Source organism: Plectropomus leopardus, chromosome 24 (genome assembly GCF_008729295.1).
Source record: "Plectropomus leopardus isolate mb chromosome 24, YSFRI_Pleo_2.0, whole genome shotgun sequence".
NCBI lineage: Eukaryota > Metazoa > Chordata > Actinopteri > Perciformes > Serranidae > Plectropomus > Plectropomus leopardus.
In genome coordinates, this window is record NC_056486.1 from 8,802,568 (window position 1) to 8,825,190 (window position 22,623).

Below are 22,623 nucleotides of genomic sequence, written 5' to 3' on the forward strand. Positions count from 1 at the left end.
CTGTGTTATTCTTATAACTCTTGTGTAGTGAATGATACGACCACTAGAGGGAGCCTATGGTTCACCAACCAACAAACGCCGTTCCCATTTCAATCATTTGTACTCTGCACCACATTGCTATAATGCATTACATTACAGCTCCAGTGTGTAGGATTTAGGGGGAAAAATTGGCAGGAATAGAATATAATATAATAAGAATGTTTTCATTAGTGTATAATCACCTGGACATAAGAATTGTCGTGTTTTTACCTCAAAAAGGACCGTTTATACCTCCATAGGAAGCAGAATACGCCATGTTGCAGCATGTTTCTACAGGAGCCCAAAATGGACAAAGCAAACATTGGCTCTAGATAGAGGCATTCACATTTTGGTGTTGCTGGTTAGAAGCTCATCTGCAACAAACATCATTGGAAAAACACAAATTTGTAATGTGAAACTGCATTATTGAATGTTTTTTCTGGTTTAAATCACCGGGACCAGAACCGGGAGGTTTTGGAGAGTGAGAAACATCTGTAGAAAATTCGGCTTCCAGTACAAATCTAATGAATGTTTGGATCAGAAATAAGGTGAGCACACACAATGCCACTAAATCCCCCTAAATCTTACACACTTGAGCAAATTACTGATACAGATTTCCCCAGCGCATCCAAATTATTTGAACAAATCAGGACTCCGACACAGTTTGAGGTCTGGTTTCAACATTTATATTGTGATTTTTCAGTTTATATGCAAGAGGACACATCTGCAACCATTTTTCTTCATTTCACTTGGCCCCACGTGTTCACATCAGCACATCAATAACTTACATACTGTACTGTAGCAAACATCCTGTTCAAGACGATGATATTCAGTTAAAAGAAATGCTGCCTTCAAGTGGCAATTGAGCCACTGTGGCCGAGTAGGACAAAAGAATAGCGTGTTTAACGGTTCTCGTGTTGAAAATGTCTTTTCACGCATTTCCACACTAAAGCAAATTTAAAACCAGTTTAAGCGGTCTGAAATATTAATGATATGTCATCCTGGCACGTTAGGACACGTTGATGATGAGTTTCTTGAAGGACAGCACTAGCACCATAAAAATGAAGGCATTGCTGCTAGAAATGAAAACCCTTTATGATCCACTCTGGGTGCACCGCTGGCACCGAGAGGAAACGACAGACACACAAAGCGACATTCAGTCTAATGCCAGTCACATGATTTCTGTTAAGTGATTGAACGCTCTGTACATTAACCAGACAAATGTTTTCAACCGGGTCACCTTGCGCAGATAAGATGAGTATACTTTACATGTATCCAACCTGTACATTCGACTTCCTGAATTGTGTGACATAAGAAGGCGGCGGGGACTAACAGTAACAGAGTTGCAACTGTACAGATACAAACTGAAGGATAAGGTCCAAAAATCAAGCCAACGCACGTCCACGAAGATGCACCATCACAGGCTTTCTCCTCCATTTACAGTCCATTAAATTAACTTTTTTCTCCAGTTGCATAGTCCAGACTCTGCTGAACCTTTGGAAGAAATCTCTATGCTTTGACCTCTGTGCAAGACTTTGGGGATAAGGCTTCCTTCTGATTTGCATTTGCCAACAACAGTCTAAAAATGTTTAAGATTTAAAGTTTTTTGGGTCTTTTTCTCACTGAATTGTTGCTTTCATGTATGTTACACCTTCCCATATACATTCCATTGTGCCCAAATGTTTCTCTCTCGTTGACCAGCTATTAAAAGACACACTTATGAAAAAAAATCCTTCCATTTGTTGATCATTAAATAATTTTATATAAAAGCAAACCTAACAGTCCCCGCTCCACGAAGGCCTTCTCTAACTACTTCACCACCGTATTATCATACACACATGCATGCACATGATGCATGTATCTCTCTCTCACTCATGCACGCACACCAGAACAGCTTCAGCTTGTTCTCAAATGAAGTCCATGCAGTACCAAAGCAGAAGGATGTGGTTTTGTCTCCAGTACGTGGCACAAACTTATGGCAAAGAAGCAGATAACACAGTTTGGCTCAGACCTAGATCCAGTAATATTTGCACGATTCTTATTTATTTAAATGTGCTTGGCGGTTCCTCCAGGATTTCATGATGTTGTGATCGCAACACTTAATTAATCCCCCTGAATTCTGCGCAACCTTGCAATTTTTTCCAATTACAACTTGCTGCAAATTTGACTATTTTAAATGGGTAACATCTGTTTTCAGTAGAGCTGCCTGCAGCGTATTGATCCATTCAGCCTCTGTAACTCTGTTTATCAGAAGACTGCTGCTGCACCTGGGACAGAGTCACACACACAGTGACAGGGAAGATTGTTAGCATCACATGGCGAACATTACCTAACATTTAGTAGTGGGTTTAATGACTGAGTCAAGCCATTTTGGGGTTGTCTTAAATGGCATCCAAACGCAAACATGTGAGGTCTCCCCGTAGCTCACCCCAGGTGAAGCACTTTTCCTTCAGTACAGAGCAGGCGAATTTTAACGGGACATTTATCGTTTCAAACGCACATTCAATATGTTTACATGCAGTTAGGTCCAGTTGCAGTTAAAGCTGGAATAGGCCATTTATTTGGACTAACGTCCTTGTCCCAGTATACAAGCAACAGTGGAGAACCAGTTTATTTACAGAAGTATGTCTGACTCCACCACAGTAGCTCTTTGCTATTGGAGCTTCTTCCTGGTGACCTATTATATCACATAACAAAAAAGTTAGCAAGCAGCGAGCGGGTTTGATAATTGTTGGCATCCCACAGTTAACGTTACCAAACGTTTAGTAACGGGTTTAATGACTGAGTTGAGCCATTTTGGTGTTGCTGTAAGCAGCACGCTAACACAAGCATGAGGTCATCCTGCGGCTCACCCTGCATGGAGCCCTTTTCCTTCAGCATTACTTTTAACATGAAGACACTTATTTCAAACGCACATTGAAATTTAACAGACCAATATAAAGCGCTGGACACAGATTACTACACTGAGTATCTGTTGGAGTTTTTTAAATTTACAAACTATGAAGTGTCACAACCATTGTCATGATGTCTGAGGCCTACTGGGCTCTCCCACACCTGACAGTGAAGCTGGGGGTCTTATGGTGTCTCTGTCTCACCTGACACTGAAGCTGACAGGGGAAGGTGAAGCTCTCTCTCTCATCTGATGCTAACACTGCTGTGCTGTCTGCCTCATCTGCACTGTATTCTTCCTGTCGATCACTGTGTTTGCATCAGGTCAGCCTGTTTCATCCTTGTCGACCTCACTGTTGCCTTCTTATCTTTCCTGAGTGGCTCTGACGTATCTAACAAAGACAACTTTGGATCAGTAAAGAATTTCTTTAATATTTTTTATCAATTATTATATATTATTGGCTCTGAAAATGCACCATATCATTATGTGCATCCTATGTAATTGTGATTTTTTTAGAAAAGTTTTTTTTTTTTTTAAATTCTTGTCACAGAAAAGAAATGCCTTCAAATATTGCAACTTGCAGGACAATTATTTTGGAAAAGCTGCGGAGAAATCAGGCATTTCAAGCCGCAGCAATCACAGCCTGCCAAATCCTGGAGGGACTGTCCTGATGTGCCAGATTGTTGGGGTTTAGCATACAGGGCGATATCTTCCAGAGAGTTTAGATGATCACAGAGAATTTTCTGTGACCTCAAACTTACCTGCTCCAGTCTTTATTGTCCCACTATTATAAACCCCACTGATCCAGAAAGCCAAGCGTGTTAAAAAACTGCAATAATTAGCAAACACTAATCGACCAAGGTCTGGTTTGAGTATTTACACAGTTGTCTATTTATCATTGTGATCCCAAGAGAACAGAATGAATCCATATATTCTTTCATCATTCGTTCATCCGTCTTTATAATGTCCTGATCTCTGAGTTCAACACTCCCCTGTTAGTTTGGTGGCGTCACCCCGTTTAGGTGGTGCAGGCGGGGGTCCTCGTCGTAGCGTTGCATAGCCTGAGATGTTTCCGGACATGTAGGTGCCATTCCCTCCGTTGCTTTGCTTCCCTTGGTCCAGGAGCAGCTCGGGGGGTGGCGGAGGCAGCGCCATGTCGTCCATTGTCCCCGCAGGGTCCAACTTGTTGGAGTTGAGAGAACCTTGGCGACCCACTGACTTTCGCTTCAGTGTCCGGTTGAGATCTGCCAGGAAGTTGGGCTGGCCTGAGCTGCCCTTTGGGGAGGTGGGAGGAGGTGGTGAGAGCGGAGGAGGCTCCGGGGTGGTGTTACTGCGCCGCCCGAGTGTGGGTGGAGGAGTCTTTTTCAGGGAGCTCTTCCCCCATGTTGAGTTGCAGACGGGGGGGACAGGCGGAGGTGGAGGGGGAGCCTGGGGCTGGGGGTTGACCACAGCTACTCTGGGAGGTCCTCCGCTTTGGATGTCACTACCAGGAGGTGGAGGAGGCGGGAAAAGCTCAGAGGCCGGGGGTGGAGGTGGAAAGTAAGCGCACTCAGGTGGCGGGGAAGGGAAGTCACCGCTGACTTTAACCTGGCTCACTTTGGCCTGCAGCGCCAGGGGAAGGTTGGCTAAGTTGAGCTTGCCTGGTTTCGGGGGAGCAGGAGGGCCATTTGAAGGGTCCTTGGAAGGAGATCCAGTGGTGGGACATGAGGAGGAAGATGAGGTGTTGTTCTGGGGAGCAAACTTGCTGAGTAAGTTCTTCCTGGACTCCTCGTAGGAAGAGGCATTGAACTTGATGCTGGAGTTCCTCTGTGGTGCAGGAGGGGGTTTCTTGCCTCCAGAGGGAGACCTCTTTAAGGGAGATCCCAGGTTTCCAGGAGGAAGCGGGGGAGGAGGTGGAGTCGGGCCGGTGACAGGGGCAGGGGGAGGTGGTGGCGGTGGTGGAGGAGGTGGAGGGGCAGGGAAGCTGGCGTTGCTGTCTGGAGGAGGAGGAGGGAAGTCAGGAGACTGCAGCTGTTGGCCGCCACCAGGCTGCCATTTAGGTTTGGTCTTGACTGCAGGAGGGGAGAGGGGGGCCTTGGCGCTCTCCATGGCTGCTTGGGATGGAGCTCCTGGAAACTGACTTGCGAGCTGTTTGACAAGTGACATTGTCGGAGTGGCTCCTGTTGTAGGTTTGGACAGGCTGTGCTGCTTGGGGAGAGTCGGAGGAGGGTGCCCCGAGACGTGGCCGACCTGGAGGCTGAACTGCTTCTTGAGGGGTGCAGGTGGAGGAGGGGGTGGAGGTGGTGGCGGTGCTGGACCACCCAGGGCAGCAGGAGGTGGTGCGGGAGGAAATGGGGAGACAGGTGACACAGGTTTGGGGGCTGTTTGAGGGACAAAGCCAGGGGTGAAGGTTTTAGGTGGTGGTGCAGGAGGAGGAGGAAACTGGGCTGGCACTGGAAACTGCTGGGGAGGAGGTGGAGGTGGAGGCGGAGGAGGAGGTGGAGGAGGTGGGGGTGGTGGAGCAGGGGCAGGTGGCGGTGACTCTTCAAGGCCTCCATTTGGAGAGAGGAGGTCACGTGGCGGGCTGGGGAACCGCTCCTTTAATGCCTGCTTCAGCCCGTACGAGTAAACAGGTGTGCTCATGGGAGCTGGGGCTGGAGGTGGTGGCGGGGGAGAAGGAGGTGGAGGAAATGTCACTCCGTTGGTCTGAGGAGCAGGTGGAGGAGCTGGGGGCGGAGGAATGAAGGCAGGTGGGGCGGCTGGGCGGGGCGGGCCAAGTTTCAACACTGCCATTGCTGACCCTGGGGTGGGCATAGATGGTGGAGGAGGGGGAGGAGGTGGCGGGGGAGGCGGGACATTAGTCCTTGCAGCAATGTGATTCACATTGGGTTTGACTGCAGGCGGAGCCGGAGCTGATGGCAGGACTTGCTGACCGATTGCATGGATGTGACTGGGCAGCCGGTGGTGGTTGGCGGACTGGGACGCCTTCTGGTTCTGCAGCCGGGTGATGGTGCTGTATTTATACATGGTGGGAGCCGGGGAGTGGTGTGACACCATTTGAACCGGTGGTGGTGGTGGAGGAGGGGGAGGTGGCGGAGGGGGTGGCGGTGGTGGAGGAGCCAGTTGTTGCGGCTCGGGGGGCACGTGGTTGTAGTTGGTGATGGTCTGGGGCGGCTGTGGCGGCTGCAGAGGCTGCTGTTGCTGCGGAGACTGAGGCGACTGCTGAGGGCGCTGGGAGTACTGGGGTGGAGGCTGCGGGGTCTGCTGAGGAGACTGAGGCTGGGGAAGTGGCTGCTGGTGTTGTGGCTGGGAGGGTGTCTGGGGGGGCACTGGTTGGTGCTGAGGCTGTGGTGGGGGCTGTTGGTGGGGCTGAGGTTGGGGAGGGGGCGTTACGGCGGGGGGGTGATCCACTGAATGCTGGCTGTGGTGGCGGTGACTGTGGGAGCTGTGCGGCAGCGTAGCCCCTCTGGATGCCTCCATTCTCATATGCTAAAAAGAGAACGTGTTAAAGTTAGCTCAATGACATGAATGTCATATTCCGCAGCAGATAAGCAATTATAAAAGCTTTTTGAAAGAAAAGACATACCTTGGAGCTTTCTTCAATCTGGGTGCCTCTCTTCCAGGCCTCAGAAAAAATTGAGCTCACCACACTCTGGGACCGGCCATGAGAGGAGCCCGTGTCCACTCCACTGTCTGAGTGGCCTGAGTGATTAGACTGGGACTCTGGAAGTACAAACAAATGAGAGTGTGACTTAAATATACCATTTTCCCATCAAAATTAGTGTGTATATTGTTATCCGTTTAAAATGTTTAAATGTCAGTGATCATGCACTAGAAACTAACAAACTAACCAGGTATGCTGGCAGAGCTGGAGCCTGATCGGATGCTGGAGGTAGAGATAGAGGACCAATCGTAGGCCGCCTCTGTCCTTTTCATGGCCTCCTGGTAGTTCACATACAGCTGCTTGCCGTACTACAAACAAACACAAGATATGAACAATGAACACAATTTCTCTTAGAGAACTATTTTCTGGCATTTTCTCAGACTAAACAAACCAGAGCAGAAACTCACCTTGGCGATGCGAATTCCATTCACCCATTGGTGCAGAGTCCTGACATCATCACAGCACAGATACTTGATGTACTGGGACTTCTTCTGGATTTGTGGATGCTGCAAAAAGAAGTTAATATATATTTCACTCTCCACCAATGCCTCACAGGTCCACTGAAAAATTATGCAACTAACCTTTATTATGCAATAATTATATATGATATAAAATAGACTGCAAGTTTGTGGTGTTAAAGCATCTTCTGGCCATTTATGAGATTTTTTTTTTTTTAAATACAGTGAGAAATCACACAATCTACATATTAATCATGATCAAATCAAATCAAATAATCTATTTGACTTATTTGGAAGTGATATGTGGAGTGCTTTCAATAGAACAGTATTTTGTAAAGGCTGGCTTATGGCAGTAAATCCAATGCTGATACATGTCTGACTGTAAGAGAGAAGCTTGAATAAGTCTCTGGGGAACATAAGAATAATTTAACATGTTCACACTGCTAAATTTAAATCAATACATAGCGTGAGAAATTCACACACTGTCAGTGTCTCAGTTAACATGTTACATATCTGCCACAGGGAATACATTTCCATGACATTTGCAGATTTTACATCACGCAACACAATATTTCTCCACTCAGAAGGAAGATAGAGGACTAGGGCTTCACCTTTAGGGCCAGGCAGTAGTCAGTAGGGGCCTTGTATTTGCTGCGGTAGTCCTGGCCGTAATACACGTTGACATGGTCCAACTGCAGGAAGCACACGAGATCTCTGGACGCCTGCAGGCAGGGATACACAAGAGGATGGACTGATGCATGGTTGACTTTAAAAAGGGGTTCAGGGTGGAGAAGTCGCAAAATCATACAGCACAGCATACCTTCATCATTTTCTTTTTCTGTTTTTAACACCAAGAACAGTTATTTTTTAAAATAAATTTTTCTTATCTTTTCTTTTTTAATTTCAGTTTTGTCTTAGTCTCCTAACCTTGTACCAGAATAACGTAAGGGACAGACTTTTCCCTACAGGAATATCCACATTTTTGGAGACAGTTCAGACAGACTAAATGTATTGAAACATGCAATGATAAACTCTTAATTACATATTTATAGTCCAGAAGTATTTCTGGAGCTCATGCCATTTCTATGCTTGAGTGAAGCTGCTTTAAACTGCCTTTAAATAATTACGCTTAGAAAATCTTAGTCCCTCTGTAGTCAAAGTGCACATGGTTTTGAGGGTAGTTACACAGATCTAAATTTAACATATAATTCAATGCTTGAGATGGCACTAGAACATATTGTGCGACTCACACAAGGTTGCAGAATTTAAATAAGGCAAAAAAATGATACACAGCTTTAAGTCTCTGGCAGTGCACCTACTGATTGCTGGCAAAAAGTGTGACAGTCTGAAAACAACTTTGGAGGATGATAGAGCTAAAAATAGAGCCCATGTGTTGTTTCTGTAGTGTTCAAAGTGATCGGCGACAGGAAATACCACAGAACAGACTGAGTCAATCTGCTTCGCATAACCCCAACCCACATTTCTCTTCTCCATCTTCATTTTGTCTGTGCCTAAAGTACACTAAGGGTAAGTCTCACTGACCTTGGCTTTGCCTTTGGGGACGTAGTATATCCCCGAAGCTCTGAGGAGGAAGTAACGCTTCTTCCACGACTTCTTCCCATCCTCCTTCAGCCACAGGATGCCCTCGATCTCCGGCACGGACACTGAGCCGCCACAGAAACACTCCTGATGGACGCACAGGAAATTATATCAGAGCTGATCTTAAGATGTGTAAGAATGACTTTGTGCTTGTTTGTGATCTTACCTCTAATAAAGCCTCTTTATTCCTATCAGCCATTTCTGATGTCTCCTTCCGCCCCAGCAAATAGTTCTGCAGATGATTGAGAGGAACAGTGAGACACAGGAAGGGGGAGTCAACTCGTCTTACGTTATATAAATTATTCACCTTTACTCGCTTTAGTACTTTGACCTACTTCCAGCTCTCCTTCACAGACACACTCCCTTGTTGACTGTGCAGCACTGAGCATGCATAAACAATGTGTTTGTGTATATAGCATATGCTGTCTGTATTTACGCACTATGAGTGTACTACGAATATGACCTGTCCTCTCTCTGCTGTTTGTGTAACAGGCAGTCACCTGAGGGTTCTTGAACAGAGCGTATTTCTCGATGCGTTCGATGAACATGAGCTTGTTGTGGCTGTCCCGGGTCCAGTTTAAGAGATTCTCCACCAAGTTCTCATGATCCTCAAAAATGCGTTCTGAGAGGGAGAGAGAGGGGGGATAATGAAGATGAGATGCAAGATATGCAGTTTTTTTGCTGACCTGCAAATGTGCACATAATTTCCTTGCCTCTGGGGAATTATGTTTTCTGGGTGGGGCAGAACCTTTCACCGTAAGCCTGACGATCAGCCAGAGGTCACAAACAGTGACTATTTTTAGATAATTATACTGGGTTCCCACACATTTTCATGGACAAAAAAAGCAGAAAACTTGCCTTCCAAACCCATGGTTTTCATTAAAATACATTTTAATAAAAAAAAGAAAATTGCCAAAAAATTTTTAAAATTAAATAAACAAAAAGAATTGCCAATTGGCAGAAAAACAGATACAAAATACAGCCATTTCAAGTTGCATGTCTGTTCTCTAAAGACAAAACTGCTTAAAAATTCTGCATGCCTGATGGGCAGACATGAAGGTAGAGATGAAACACAGGGAGAAAATGAAGAAACTTTAGTGATGAACAAATAAAGAAAAATGTAATCACTAAGTTGTCACATGTTGACACATATTAAAGCTACGTTATGTCAAAAAAAAAAAATCAAAAATCACTGATATGTTACATAAATGTTATTTAATTTATCACAAACACATTTCCATGATTTTTCCAAAACTTTCAATGATTTTTCTTGTGCCATTACTTTTCTAGGCCTGGAAAATCTAACTGTAAAATTCCATGACTTTTCCAGGTTTTCCATGACTGTGGGAACCCTGACTGTTTTACAGCACATGTACCAATGCCCCAATCCATATTCAAACAGTGCAGACTAAAGCAAACTATAAACAGTGTTTATGTGACTCAGGTGTGAGGATGAGATTCTCTTACCCATCTGGAGCTCAGTGATGGTTTCCACCAGAGACCAGTCAGGGCTGTAACCACAGTGGGACTTATCCAGCAGGCTGTCCAGCACCTGCCTGACCGTCTGCCGCTCGTCCACCATCATGGTCTTGGAGCTCTCGTCCGACATGTGGACCCTGATTACCAGCTGAGGAGAGAGGAAGAGTGGTTTGTAAAGATCGACTTGTGCAATTCAAGACCAGACAAAAAGACCAATATAATCCCTATGCATGCACTTCAGCATAAATTATATTATGTCAGTAATTCAGGTCTATTTGCTAACTATTTCAAAACACCAACCATGTATTCATAAACTGTACTGTAATCTTTTATCTTCTATTAGCCACCATCCTCAGTCCATGTGGACATCAAAGATGTCATTGAGAGTTCAAAGACTGACCTACAGGGATCTCTAGGGACAAATTATCATCTCTTACAACTAAGCAGAAAGCTTGCCCAAAGAGAGGGGCAGATTTTATCACAACGGGCCCCTGGACACAGATATACAGAAGGCTCCACCAAATATCCCACACAGGAGCAACACACACAGAAATCTTTGGGGTCTTTTTGGTAGTGTTTTGTCTCTTTGTAGTCATTTGGGTCTCCTTGAGATAATTTTGTGTCCTTTTGTGTCTCTTTGTAGTGTTTTGTCCATCTGATGTTGTTTTGCCCATATTTGTAGTTACTTTGTGTCTCTTTGCAATTCCTTTGCATCTCTTTGTAGTAATTTGTGTCTTCTGTTTTGGATCCTTTGCAGTTGTCTCTTTGGGGTAATTTTACATCCTAGTTGCGCATTTGTGTCCCTTTGTAATGTTTTTTAGTCTCTTAGTGGTTGTTTTTGTAGTCACTTTGTGTCTCTTTAAAGTTCCTCTGCATCTCTTTGTAGTCAGTTTGAGTCACCTCCTGGTCAGTACATGTGCCTGGTAGGCCCATTAAGTGATCCATCCATGACCAAAGCAACAATACCCTCCCCCCAAAGTTAATATAATTCTTTGATGGCTTACTTTCTTTTTCTTTTATTATTTTGAGGAAAAATGTTTTTGGCAGCATCTTAAATTAAGCCACGGAATCTGATTTAAGTAGTGACAGCTTCAAAGAGTAAAATGTGGTCATGTGCTTGTAAGGCTCGTTTCAAATTCTTCAAACTGTTGGGGTCACACTGCCACATATACAACCATTAAACACTAAAATCCAATAATCTGGGCAAAGTTTTGTTTCCATAGGAGATCAAAAGTCCTCCATAACAAGCAGGATTAAGCTAATCTGAATGAGACAAACACGTGCCAAACCCGGCCGCCACAAGACCTGTCGTGGTATGACGCCCTCAATTCCTTGACCTCCTGTTTGTCCCCTCCCTCTGGGACCCCTGACATCCACCAGTAGGTGGGTACAGTTGATTGAAGAGAATTATGTATCTTGTAAGGTGTCTTTTTTTTAAAAATTGTTTTGTGTTGATTTGTAGTCGTTTGAGTCTTTTTTAGATTATTTTGTGTCTCTTTTAGACAATTTAATGAATCTTTTGTCATGTTGGGTCCCTTTGAGATCAGTTTGTCTCCTTGCAGTAGTTAAATGTCTTTTTCTAGTCAGGTAGGTCTCTTTGAGGTAATGTTGTGTCCTACTGAGGTAATTATGTGTCTTATTTGGTTGTTTTGTGTTGCTTTGCAGGCATTTTTTGTGTCTCCTTGTGGTTGTTTTGTATCTTTTTATAGTTGTTTGAGGGACTTTTAAATCATTTGTGTCTCTTTGAAATAATATTCTGTCTTTTTTGTTGATATGTGTCTGTTTGAGGTCATTTTATGTCTCCTTGTGGTTGTTTAGTGTCTTTTTCTAGTTGAGTATATCTCTCTGAGAATGTTTGTGTCTTAGTGAGGGAGTTATTTGTCTTTTCCTGGTAATTTTGTGCCTTTTTTGCATTGCTTTGTAGTCCTATTTTGTGTCTCCTTGTGATTGTTTTGTGTCTCTTTGCAGTTCCTTTGCAACTTTTTGTGGTCGTTTTGTGTCCTGTTGTGGTCACTGAGTCTTTTTCTAGCCAGTACTTGTTAATTTGAGTGGCATTTGAGGGGCTATGGGCCCCTGGGCCTGTGCCCAGTAGGCCCATTTGGGAGGCTTTTTTTTTCTTGGAACAATTTGCATTAAATTATTTTTTGTGAACATGTTTTAAAGCACAATGTTTTTTTGCAGCATCACTGCAACTCATATTAAGCCACTGAATCTTATTGGTGACTGACAGCTTCAAAACAATGAAATGTGATCATGTGCCCGTAAAGCTTGCTTCAAATATTTTAAACTGTTGGGGTCACTACAGTCTCAATGTTGCATAGACAACCACTAAAATCCAATAATCTGGCCATACTTTTGCTTCCACAGGAGACCAAAAGTCCTCCATAACAAGCAAGCTTAAACTAATCTGAACGAGGCAAACACGTGCCAAATCTGGCTGGCACAAGACTTGTCCTGGTGTGACGCCCTCAATTCCTTGACCTCCTGTTTGTCCCCTCCCTCTGGGACCCCTGACATCCACCAGTAAGTGGGCACAGTTGATTGAAGAGCGGCTTTGACCAATGAGAATGTTGGGAGAGCCGTGAGACTAAGGCATGGGGAGTCTGACCTACATTTCTCACGGGAGGGACCCCTAAAACCCCCTAGTATGGGATTTCTGATGGGTTTTTTCCCCTGCAAATGCTTAAAGATAAACATTTTGTGTCCGACTCAAAACTGTTTCAATGTCCTGAATCAAACCATATAAGTAATAATTTAGCATATCACAGCCCTCTCCAACGATGGCTGAGGTTTTTTTATGTGCCGGCTGTACCAGCACCCTTTATCTTGTCATATTCTATTCACTTGACAGAGTGAAGCCTTGTTCACTGAAACACTGCTTAGTCTCAACTATTCATCGCATGTAAAAGGACACCATTCACAGAGACACTTCATTCACTGGTGGACAAACTGTGGAGTCCAATATAGACTTCCCAATGGAGATGAGCACATGTCGTGGCTTTCAAGGCGCCCAAAAAACCAGCCCCTGTTTGGTTGGACGTAAATAAGATGTTTTGTCTGCATTGTCTTGCAGTGCTCTTCTTTCTGAAGCCTCTTTCTGATGTCTTGCTCCCTCCCCAGCAGATACACACATAATCAAACACTGCAATGACCTATTTTCGCTGCGCTTCACCGCCTCGCTGTGAATGAAGTTCACAAAGAAAATGCAGCGTGCGGCAAATACGACCAGACGGCGATTATGACACCAGTCAGGATGGCTCTTTTTAAAATGATGAGTACCTTTTTGACCTGTGCCTCCTTGATTTTTTCCAGGGCGACTCGGATCTTCTCCGCCTTCAATTTGGCAGCTTGCTCCTCCTGGATGGACACAAGCATTTATCAATAACATGATAACAAAACCACACACACAAAAAAATGTTCTGATTTCAGAGCCTTGCCTCATCCTCTTCATGTCTTTTCTTGATTCCTCTTGTAGGAATAAGACATCATGCACACACAACTTCATTAAATAGTAAGCAGCCTTCTAAAGCATTTAAATGCACGAGCCTCGGGCGTGATGGCGCATGGTAGCATCACGTGCAAAAATTAAATTTTTCCACGCTTTTGGTCGCTTACCTGCCCCCTCCAACAAGATGCCATCACCTCCATTCCGCAGGTTGCTTGTGTGTTTTATCAGTTGCGTGTGAATATTTGATCTAAATAAAAACACTAAAATAAAATCCTAGCTATTGTGACATTGCGTCCCCTCAAATATGGCGCATCGATTGCTCTCTATGGTTCCATACTGGATTCATATGGAGCTGCGGCGGTTTTCTTTGATCTTGCTATACAGCAGAAACAATAGTAGAAGATCCCCAAAGGGCGAAAGGCTGCGGATAAGTGTAGGATCAGTTCAGAAAGCCTCTGTGCCCTCCGCCTGAAGAGATGCTGCAGAGATCATGTTCAGATCTCAAGGGCAAAAAGGAAAAAAATATCCAGATTCGTCCATAATTTATGAATTAAAAAAAAAATACTTTCTCTCTTTACATTGCAAGACAAAAAAAAATGGTGACTTGTGTTATAAAAAGTTATTCCACAATGATCCTCAGAGGGTAAAATTCAGTCGAGCATCTTCAATCATGGCCAAGCTAGCAGAGACAGTGATGGGCAGAGACTTTGTGACACTGACACGCAGACATGTGTGCACAACTTGACTAAAACCCCAAATGAGACAGTAGGGAAGACGATGCCCCTCCCCCTTCTACCCTGTCTTCCTGCTTCCTCCCCTCTCTCACTCGCTCTCCCCCTCTCCATCACTCTCTCTTTATAACAGATGCGGGGGTTTGGGAGTGTGCCCAATCAATGGAGCATAATCCCCCGCAAAAATAGTAGAATGAGGGGGTCAGCCAACCAGCGAGCCCCCTGCTGCAAGACCCTCTACCCCTTTAGCCAATCAGGGTAAGCAGGGAGACCGTGACCGACGCTGGCCCCTGCAGCACAGTGACAAGGACAGAGTGGAATTTGGGTGAATGAGAAGCCGAGGTGCTGAATATTTCAAGTCTTGTGTGTGTACAGAGGTTTTAACAACCGCCACCCCAAGCCTCTTATCTCAAGAACCCCCCTCGCTCCTTGACCCAGACTACCTTTTCCACATGACCGACTGCAGGGCACGTACACATTAACCCTTTGAAACCTAAGCAAAATGGCTTAATGTGCCAGGGTGGGGTCGGTGGATGTTTCGGATTCCTGATTTTTAATTTTTTTTTAACTATTTTTTTTTAAGTTTCTTTTGATTTGTTGTGTTGTTCTTTTCCTTTATTCTCACTTTCTCTAATTTCTGTTGTGTCCAGTTTAATTGTTTCTTATGACTATTCCTCTTTTCTTTGTGTGTGTGTATATACATATAGATATATATATATATACATATATAAACAGGGGGAGGTATATATATATATATATATATATATATATATATATATATATATATATAAACATGGGGAGGCCATGAGCAATTGAACAAGTAATGGCCCAAAATTAGCAGGGATTAAGAAAAAAAAAAGAAAAAAAAGAAAAATGAACAATAAAACTTAACAAGACAGTGCTGAAAAAAAATCAAATATTTTTTAAACCTCACTTCAAAAATATAATTAAGAAAATTATAAATATAGCTTTCTGGACATTTTTTCTCTTTTTATTGGATAATATCTAATAATCCATTGCAGCCAATTTTCAGATCATTTCCTTGTGACTTTTACAAATGTTTTGCAGTTTGCGGGACATTTCTAGCAAAGTTGCTCATTATGATTTTCCTGTGTTTTTGAATGAAATCAAACCAATTTTCTCAGGTTTGAGATGTTAAAATGATTATAAAAAGCATCTGAATGCAGCATAAGAATCCAGGTGTTGAATCGTTAATACAGTAAAGCCAACTCTCTGTTTGGCCAACACATAGTGGCAGGCTTTTAGTATGAACGTGTGAGGAAGAAAAAACAGCGAGAGAGAGGTCACGGGGGCTGTGTGCAGATTACAGTCCAGAGTCAATCTGAGTCACACTGTAGGTTTAGCCCATAATTGTCAGCGTCACTCTCTTTCCCCTCCATTATTTCCTCTCCGCATGACACCCCCGCCCTGCTTTTTATTAGACATTAGTCCGATTCCTATTCCACAGGCGTTTTCTATTCACACTGAGCCACACCAGAGCCAATTTTTAAAGGCTCTTCTTCCCAGCCTGGAAAAAAGAAAATCTTGGCACCCTCTCCCTTTGATGTCTCTCCTCTCTTTCTCTCTCTGCTTGTTCCCAAACATCCCGCACTCATTCAGTATTCTGATTTGCGAGCCAGGAGAGAATCTGTGAGTCCCTCTCTGCAATTCTCTGATGGAAAGTGTAACGCAAACACTAACATAAACTTGCTCACAGCCTGTACGCTGCCGACAGCCGATCCTTTCCCTTCTTTTTAAAACCATTCAAATGCTCTTTGAGTACATGGGCAGACTGAGACAGACTGCAAAAAAACTACTTGACATATTAATTTAATTCTTTTGTTTTTCTAACTCTTTGAAACCTGAGCAAAAATTGGCCAGATTTCTTTTTAAAAACATTTGAAGAAGGCAATGAGCAACAAAAGAAAAAAATGACCCGAAAATCAGCCAAAAAATTGCTAAATGGTACAAGAAAAATTACCTGAAAATTGTTTTAAAAAGGGAAAAAAAGAAAACGCAAATAACAAAGTACTTAAAAATTCTAATTATTTTGCATCATAATTTAAAATATGTAATTATGATAATTAGCAATATATATATATATAAATAATTGCTTTTTTTTTCTTTTGTGTGGGCCCCTTACATGGCACATGTGAAGCTTTCCATGAGTACTTCTTTTACTCAGCAGCAGTTTGAGATGCTGGGTGGATAATACAAATAGACTTTAAATACATCATTCTGATAATTATAAATATAGTTTTCTGGAAAATTTTCCCTGGCTTTAAGAAATGTTTTTCTAGTCTTCTAATTTCTTGTAAGAAACTTCTTGCCATGTTGTTCTTTTCCTTTTTTCAAACGTTTTTTGAAGAAATCAAACCATTGTGCTCAGGGGACAAAGATCTGAATACTTGTGAAGGGTGTCAGAACACAGTGCACAAAAAAGTGGTGTTTGAAAGGGTTAATAGAAAAAGAAAAAGATGCGTCCCCTCCTAGAAGGCAGATGAATAGTGTGGATATGACTGTGAGTCAGCCAGCTTCACTCTTGGCATCAATTCTTCTCAATAAACACAGATAACTGTAGGGGTTTGGAAAGAAATCTACAATCCGATGCCAATGACCGCTAATGGAGATCTCTCAGTTTACTCTTACATGAACATAAGGCTGTCTTTTGTTTTAAACTCTTTAAAAGGAGGGGGACTTTTAAAGTCCTGGAAATAATCAAAATGATTCTCCAGAGTTTTCCAGATCCTTATTCTGTGGAAGATTAGCAAAATTTGTGGTTTATCTCATATTCAGCAAATGTTCTTGGTATATTAAATCTCAATAGGATTTATGAAACTCTGGCCCATGTCGTCTACCTCCCTTGGAAAGCCCTGCTTTGCACTTGGCTTCGTGTCGTGAAGCGATGGCAGGATAAATCACAATCAGCAGTGGCCAACTTTGAACCGTAAATCTGCACACATCTGATCGGCATAAGCTTTGCACGGGAGCCCAAGGCTGCAACCAATACATGCACTGAGATAACGGACTGCTGCCAAGAGGTTTACAGTAAAACAGAGTGCTGAAAGAGTTACGAACTATGGAGCACCGACACGAAATGGATGAACACATGAGAAAGACACTGTATATTAAACAGAGAAGTAAAAAGAGTTCCCAAGTCAACACAAATCCAAGCATGATGCGCATTACATGCATTACAAACATATAGGGCTGCAACTAATGATGACTACTCTAGTTATTGGTTGTTTGGTCTCTATAAAATCAAAAAGTTGTTTAAAAAGGATCTAACTCAGGATTATCAATCTGAGCAAACTCCATCTGTAAAGGAAGACGAGTTTGATATTTACAGAAAAAGCTTTTTAAAGGAACGTCACCCACCAAATTATCACAAGTGTATTAGTAACTCCCCCCATGTTATTCTAAATTCATAACACATAATGCAGTATAATCCAAGTCTGATTCATCCAGTCGAATGCTCAGTACTTCACAAACACAAGCATTTTTGCTCAAACAATACCTGAGATTTTTGCAAAACAAGAACTGAGCATATGACTGAATATATTCAACTTGGATTATACCTCACTGGTACCTCTGTTGTTAAACGAGGACCTCATTCACTTCAATTCATGAAGATTGTTTCCTTTTTTGGATTATCTGTTCACCGTGGATGCAAGAAAAACAAAGTTTTCCTTGTGTTTTCACAAGATATTTACAAAACGAGATTTTTGAGAAATAATCATCAGTAATGTGGATATAATGACTTCATGGGTAAAGTTTAATAATAGCACAGCTAAAAGAGTGTGCTGAGATCAGAAAATGAAAAGAAGCCTTTAAAAAGACAACACTTACCATAATATGATGTCTGAAATTTAAAATTATATCTATTCTTAAATCACAATATCGATAAATATCTAAACCCATTATCAAAAAGGTTGAAGGCAAATTTTCTGCTTACTATCTAATTGATACTCATAAATTTAACAAAATCATTTCATGAACAGCGCAAATCAATCCGGCGAATCAAATCATGTTTTTCCCGTGGAGAAAGAAAAGAAAAATGAAGGAAAATAGAGACAAAAGATCACATGCCATTGAAATATAAATGCTGGGAGCAAGTGGAACAAAACATTCAAGTGTAGTCAGTCTATAAGCATGGTAAAGTATGTGCAGGGTAAATGCTGGAAATGATGTAAGGAAAAATCCATTCTACACAGAAATACAGATCCTGTCAGATGATTAAATATTTGATTTTCATTACTTGGGATATGGTCTAGTAATTTAGTTTTTCTGGTATTTCTGTATTCCTATTACAGAACAGGCCTGATCCTGTTGGAGAAAAGCTGACATCCTGTTGTCGGCTGAGGAATTGTTATCTCTGGCTTTTTTTAATTAAGTAAAATATAAAAGTTGGTCTGAATTACAGCAGCTGCTTTTCGAAGCATGGATTTTTCCAACACATGCAAAGCAGAGGAGAGGAGCAGCGCACACAAAGACACATACACACACACACGCACGCACACACACACACACACACACACATACACACACACACACACACACACACACACACACACAAACCACAGAAGCGAGTGTATGAGGAAGTCACCTTGGTCAGGAGGTGAGAAGGCTTTCCTGCTATGCTTTTCAGAATGAGCGAGGTTTCTCGGTCCAGATAGGAGTGCTTGGGTGAAGAGAGGATAACAAAAGAGAGCAGGGGAACAGACAAAATATAGAAAAGTCAGTGCCAGATGATTCTCGGAGGCTTATTAATCGCAGGTGTTTTTGATCTTTTTGTACAAAGAAGCGTGGAAGCGACAGGAAGTTCCATAAATGGAGCGCTCAGCAGGTGTGGTTGTCATTAGCTGCAGCTGTGGGTAAAGAGGCAATGATTGTCAGAAGTACAGAGCATATGTACAGAGCAAACATGACTGCAATAGATTCAAGTGTGTGAATACATACTGTAGTGAGCTAGAAACCTACAGTCTACAGCTACTCTCACAAACATACACACTCCCTCTTTCACACCACTTTTACACTTATGGTTACATATGCATGCACTACACATAAACCAATGGCTGCATGCTACAGTGAAAATGACTAAATTAAGCTAATTTAATTGTAACTAAAACTGTAACTGTTGGTGCAAACTACAAGTGAACGCATTGTGCCAAAAACTGCAGTTTCTCTATGTCCATCTGAGGCTGACTTCAAGAGCCAGTCAATTCCCTCACAGGAAAAAATATGGTGGGTGATTTTTTATATATATCTCACCTGTTTAAATGTTGTTAAAGAGAACTTAATCCCAAAACGCCTAAACCTCTTTTCTCCATTGAAAAGCAATACATATGGGTATTTAACAGTGTTGTTGACTCTTCACATTTGAGTATAAGTACCAAAAATTCTACATATTGTGTTTATATAAAGTGGATGTTAGCGGTTCAGCTGGTGAATGTTTCTTGTGCGCTTGCAGAAGATCTAGGTAAATGGCTTCATTTGCCACTGAGCAACTTTGAAAAGGTAAAAACAGGGGTCACCTCCACCACTGTATCCATTTCTTTCTATGCATCCATGATCATGTGTTCACAAGGAGTTTACAAACCAAAGGGTGACGTCACTTTGGCTTTGTCCATTCTTTCTACAGTCTGTGGTAATTACAATCTAACCTGCAGCCTTTCTATAGGCAAATTGCCAAAATGCATGCACGCACGCACACACACACACACACACACACACACACACACACACACACACGCACACTTACAGTGGCCCGGTCCACTTCACCCTCTTGTGAGGTGAAGTCAAGTTGCCGTCTGGCCCGTCGCAGTGTGACATGCTGGGAGTATCAGGAGGTGCGGAAGACGAGGTGTGTGGATAGTGACCACAGACGTAGGAAAGGGTGCAAACACAGATATGATCACATGCAGGGGGACAGGGGACATGCATGACATCGTGTTAACAGTCTTCTGAACTGAAATACTTTCTCATGTTTTACTCTCCTCTTCACCGTCAGTTTTAGTATATTAGCTCAGGTGTTTGTTTCTGAAACAGGTTAAAATCCTCTAAGACTTTAGAGGATGTTTTGCTTTTGTTTTAGAGCCACGATGCTTGGTAAGTGAACAAAGGAATTGAGAAATGGTAAATCAGTGATACTCAACTTGCTTTGCTTGTGGGCCACTTTTGCAAAATGACAGGAGGCTAGGGGCCCCAAAACTGTTTCTAGGATTTTAAGACATTTCGAGAATTTAAGTTTACTTCTCGGATTTTAAGATGTTTCTCAGATTTTGGGACATTTCTCAGATTTTTCTGACAGGTGTAGTGTTTTGGGACATTTCTCGTTTCTAGGATTTTAAAACATTTCATGAAGTTGAGCACATTTCAGACATTTCTCAGAATATTGAGCACATTTCTAGGATTTTAAGACTTTTCTTGGGTTTTTTTACCTTTCAAAAGTTTTAGGATGCATCTAGGGTTTTAGGACAATCCTAGGATTTGAGGAAATTAGGAGTTTTGCTAGGACTTTTGTAGGGGGGTACGGGGGATCCTCCACTGGTACTTTGCTGTTTTATACTCTTTGGCATGGCACCTGAAAGCTAAAAGTAAAAAAACAATGCCCCGTGAGAATCACTTTATTTTTACTGTGAATGAGAAAATGGTTGGGGGCCACCAGGCACCCTGTCAGGGGCCAGATTTGATGAGTAAATTGAGTATCACTGTTGTCGATGTTAACATTGTAATCCTTTAGGAAGCCTTATAGGAGATTACAATGTATTCATTAACACGCCTTCCAATGCACAATACACGGGCCGTATTGTGGATTGACTCAACATGCGCTTCCTTCCGTCATGCTGTGTGGTTAGACATGCAGGATCAGAGCTTACCCTGCCATTACATGTAGAAATGTACACACAAGTCTTTCACGCTGTTGCTCACACACACTTTCTCATTAGCTGATGATACAATCCTTGTTGAGTGATTTTCTGTGTGTATTTCAGTGTCATACCTCTGTGCTGGTCTGGTTCTGTCCTTGTGTACTGGGGCTGCTCTGTCCCTCCGTCTCTCCGCCTGCCATCACTTTATCAATATCCAGGGAGTCCATGCTGGACGCTGAGGCACATGCTGAATTTACACTGGACCGCTGGGACGCAGCTTCCTGCTCGCTGACCGCGCCCACCGAGCCCGTCCTCCTGTGCTGGCCGCCACCTGACGACCCTGACGAGGGCCGCCGCAGCGTAGTGGAGGAGAAGGAAGAGGAGGAGGAGGAGGAGGAAGAAGAGGTCTGACGTGCTGCTTCGTCCATGCTGAGAGAGGCCTTCTCCAGCTGAGAGGTGATGTCGTCCAAGGAGATGTTGGAGGCCGTGGGACGGGCGTTGACGCTGCCGCCTCGGACTGTGTTGGCAGGCGAAGCCCGGGTACTGCTACTGGTACTTCCTGTTGGGGGGGGTCAAAGTTTGAACACAGCTTAGATAGACGAAGAAATTAACATTCCACATTCCAGCTGAATTTAAGGTGCTACGTGTAGCTTTTTAAACACCAATATATGTAGACGATTTATGTGAAATCACATAAATCACGTGAGGTTGTTAGGAAACATTTTTATTATTCCCACTAACAAAATGAGCCCACAGAGTCGTTGCTCCTTAATGCTAAAGACAACATTATCAAAAACATTGATACTGGCCCCATATTTCACAATCTGAGCATCCCTATGATAGAGGGTTTAGGAATTATTATATTGTTGTTTAAATACTACATGAAGCACCATCCCATATGCACATTATTTAGCAGAAATACCTCCGCTGCTCCCTCCACCGCTTGTGCCTGTGTGCTTTGTGCTGGCACTGCGGCCCCCAGGGGCCCGCTGCTGGCCTTTGTTCTGACCGCGGGATGCAGAATTTGGTTTGGAAATGGTGTTGAGCTCCTGCTCAATGGAGCACAGGTCAGCCATCAGGGCATCCAGGTCCACCGTGTCACCCTGGTTCAACGCCTCTGCAGGAGAAAAGCCAGAGGAAGGGGGGGTGGGGTGGGGGGGCAGAGAGGAGAGGGGGGTGAGGGGTTGCATGATTTAATTTGTATGATCTGTTTTAGGATCTGTGCTGTTATTATTCTGCTGATGTGATGTGTGTGTGAGATGAGTGAGCGCTCACCATTTATGTTATACATGGAAAAGCGGTAGGAAAAGTTGGCCATGTTGGTCTCCTGCCTGAGAGGAGGCTTCTGCAGAGGTTTCTGAGGCCTGCCATCATCCAGACTCTATGCACACACACACACACACACACACACACACACACACACACACACACACACACACACACACACACACACACACACACAAAAAAGCATGAGGTGAACATATGCAA

At 43.1% G+C, this 22,623-nt stretch overlaps 1 protein-coding gene across 4 annotated transcripts in view; it reads right to left on the bottom strand.

The window, feature by feature from the left end:
* Nucleotides 1–681: 681 nt before the first annotated feature.
* The window catches only part of raph1b (Ras association (RalGDS/AF-6) and pleckstrin homology domains 1b), a 57,842-nt gene continuing 35,900 nt past the window's right edge, over nucleotides 682–22,623 (bottom strand). For 2 of the 4 annotated variants that reach the window (XM_042513248.1, XM_042513247.1), the window contains 15 exons: nucleotides 22,411–22,516; nucleotides 22,058–22,252; nucleotides 21,267–21,694; nucleotides 20,028–20,099; nucleotides 18,873–18,947; nucleotides 13,367–13,444; nucleotides 10,076–10,235; nucleotides 9,109–9,230; nucleotides 8,775–8,840; nucleotides 8,552–8,695; nucleotides 7,621–7,731; nucleotides 6,959–7,057; nucleotides 6,739–6,859; nucleotides 6,474–6,610; nucleotides 682–6,376 (listed from right to left, as the gene is read on the bottom strand). In XM_042513248.1, coding sequence (XP_042369182.1) covers nucleotides 3,890–6,376; nucleotides 6,474–6,610; nucleotides 6,739–6,859; nucleotides 6,959–7,057; nucleotides 7,621–7,731; nucleotides 8,552–8,695; nucleotides 8,775–8,840; nucleotides 9,109–9,230; nucleotides 10,076–10,235; nucleotides 13,367–13,444; nucleotides 18,873–18,947; nucleotides 20,028–20,099; nucleotides 21,267–21,694; nucleotides 22,058–22,252; nucleotides 22,411–22,516 — 4,401 coding nt within the window. In that variant the 3' untranslated portion in view covers nucleotides 682–3,889. The remainder of the gene's footprint in view (nucleotides 6,377–6,473; nucleotides 6,611–6,738; nucleotides 6,860–6,958; nucleotides 7,058–7,620; nucleotides 7,732–8,551; nucleotides 8,696–8,774; nucleotides 8,841–9,108; nucleotides 9,231–10,075; nucleotides 10,236–13,366; nucleotides 13,445–18,872; nucleotides 18,948–20,027; nucleotides 20,100–21,266; nucleotides 21,695–22,057; nucleotides 22,253–22,410; nucleotides 22,517–22,623) is intronic. The other 2 variants (XM_042513249.1, XM_042513250.1) reach the window with 2 other exon arrangements.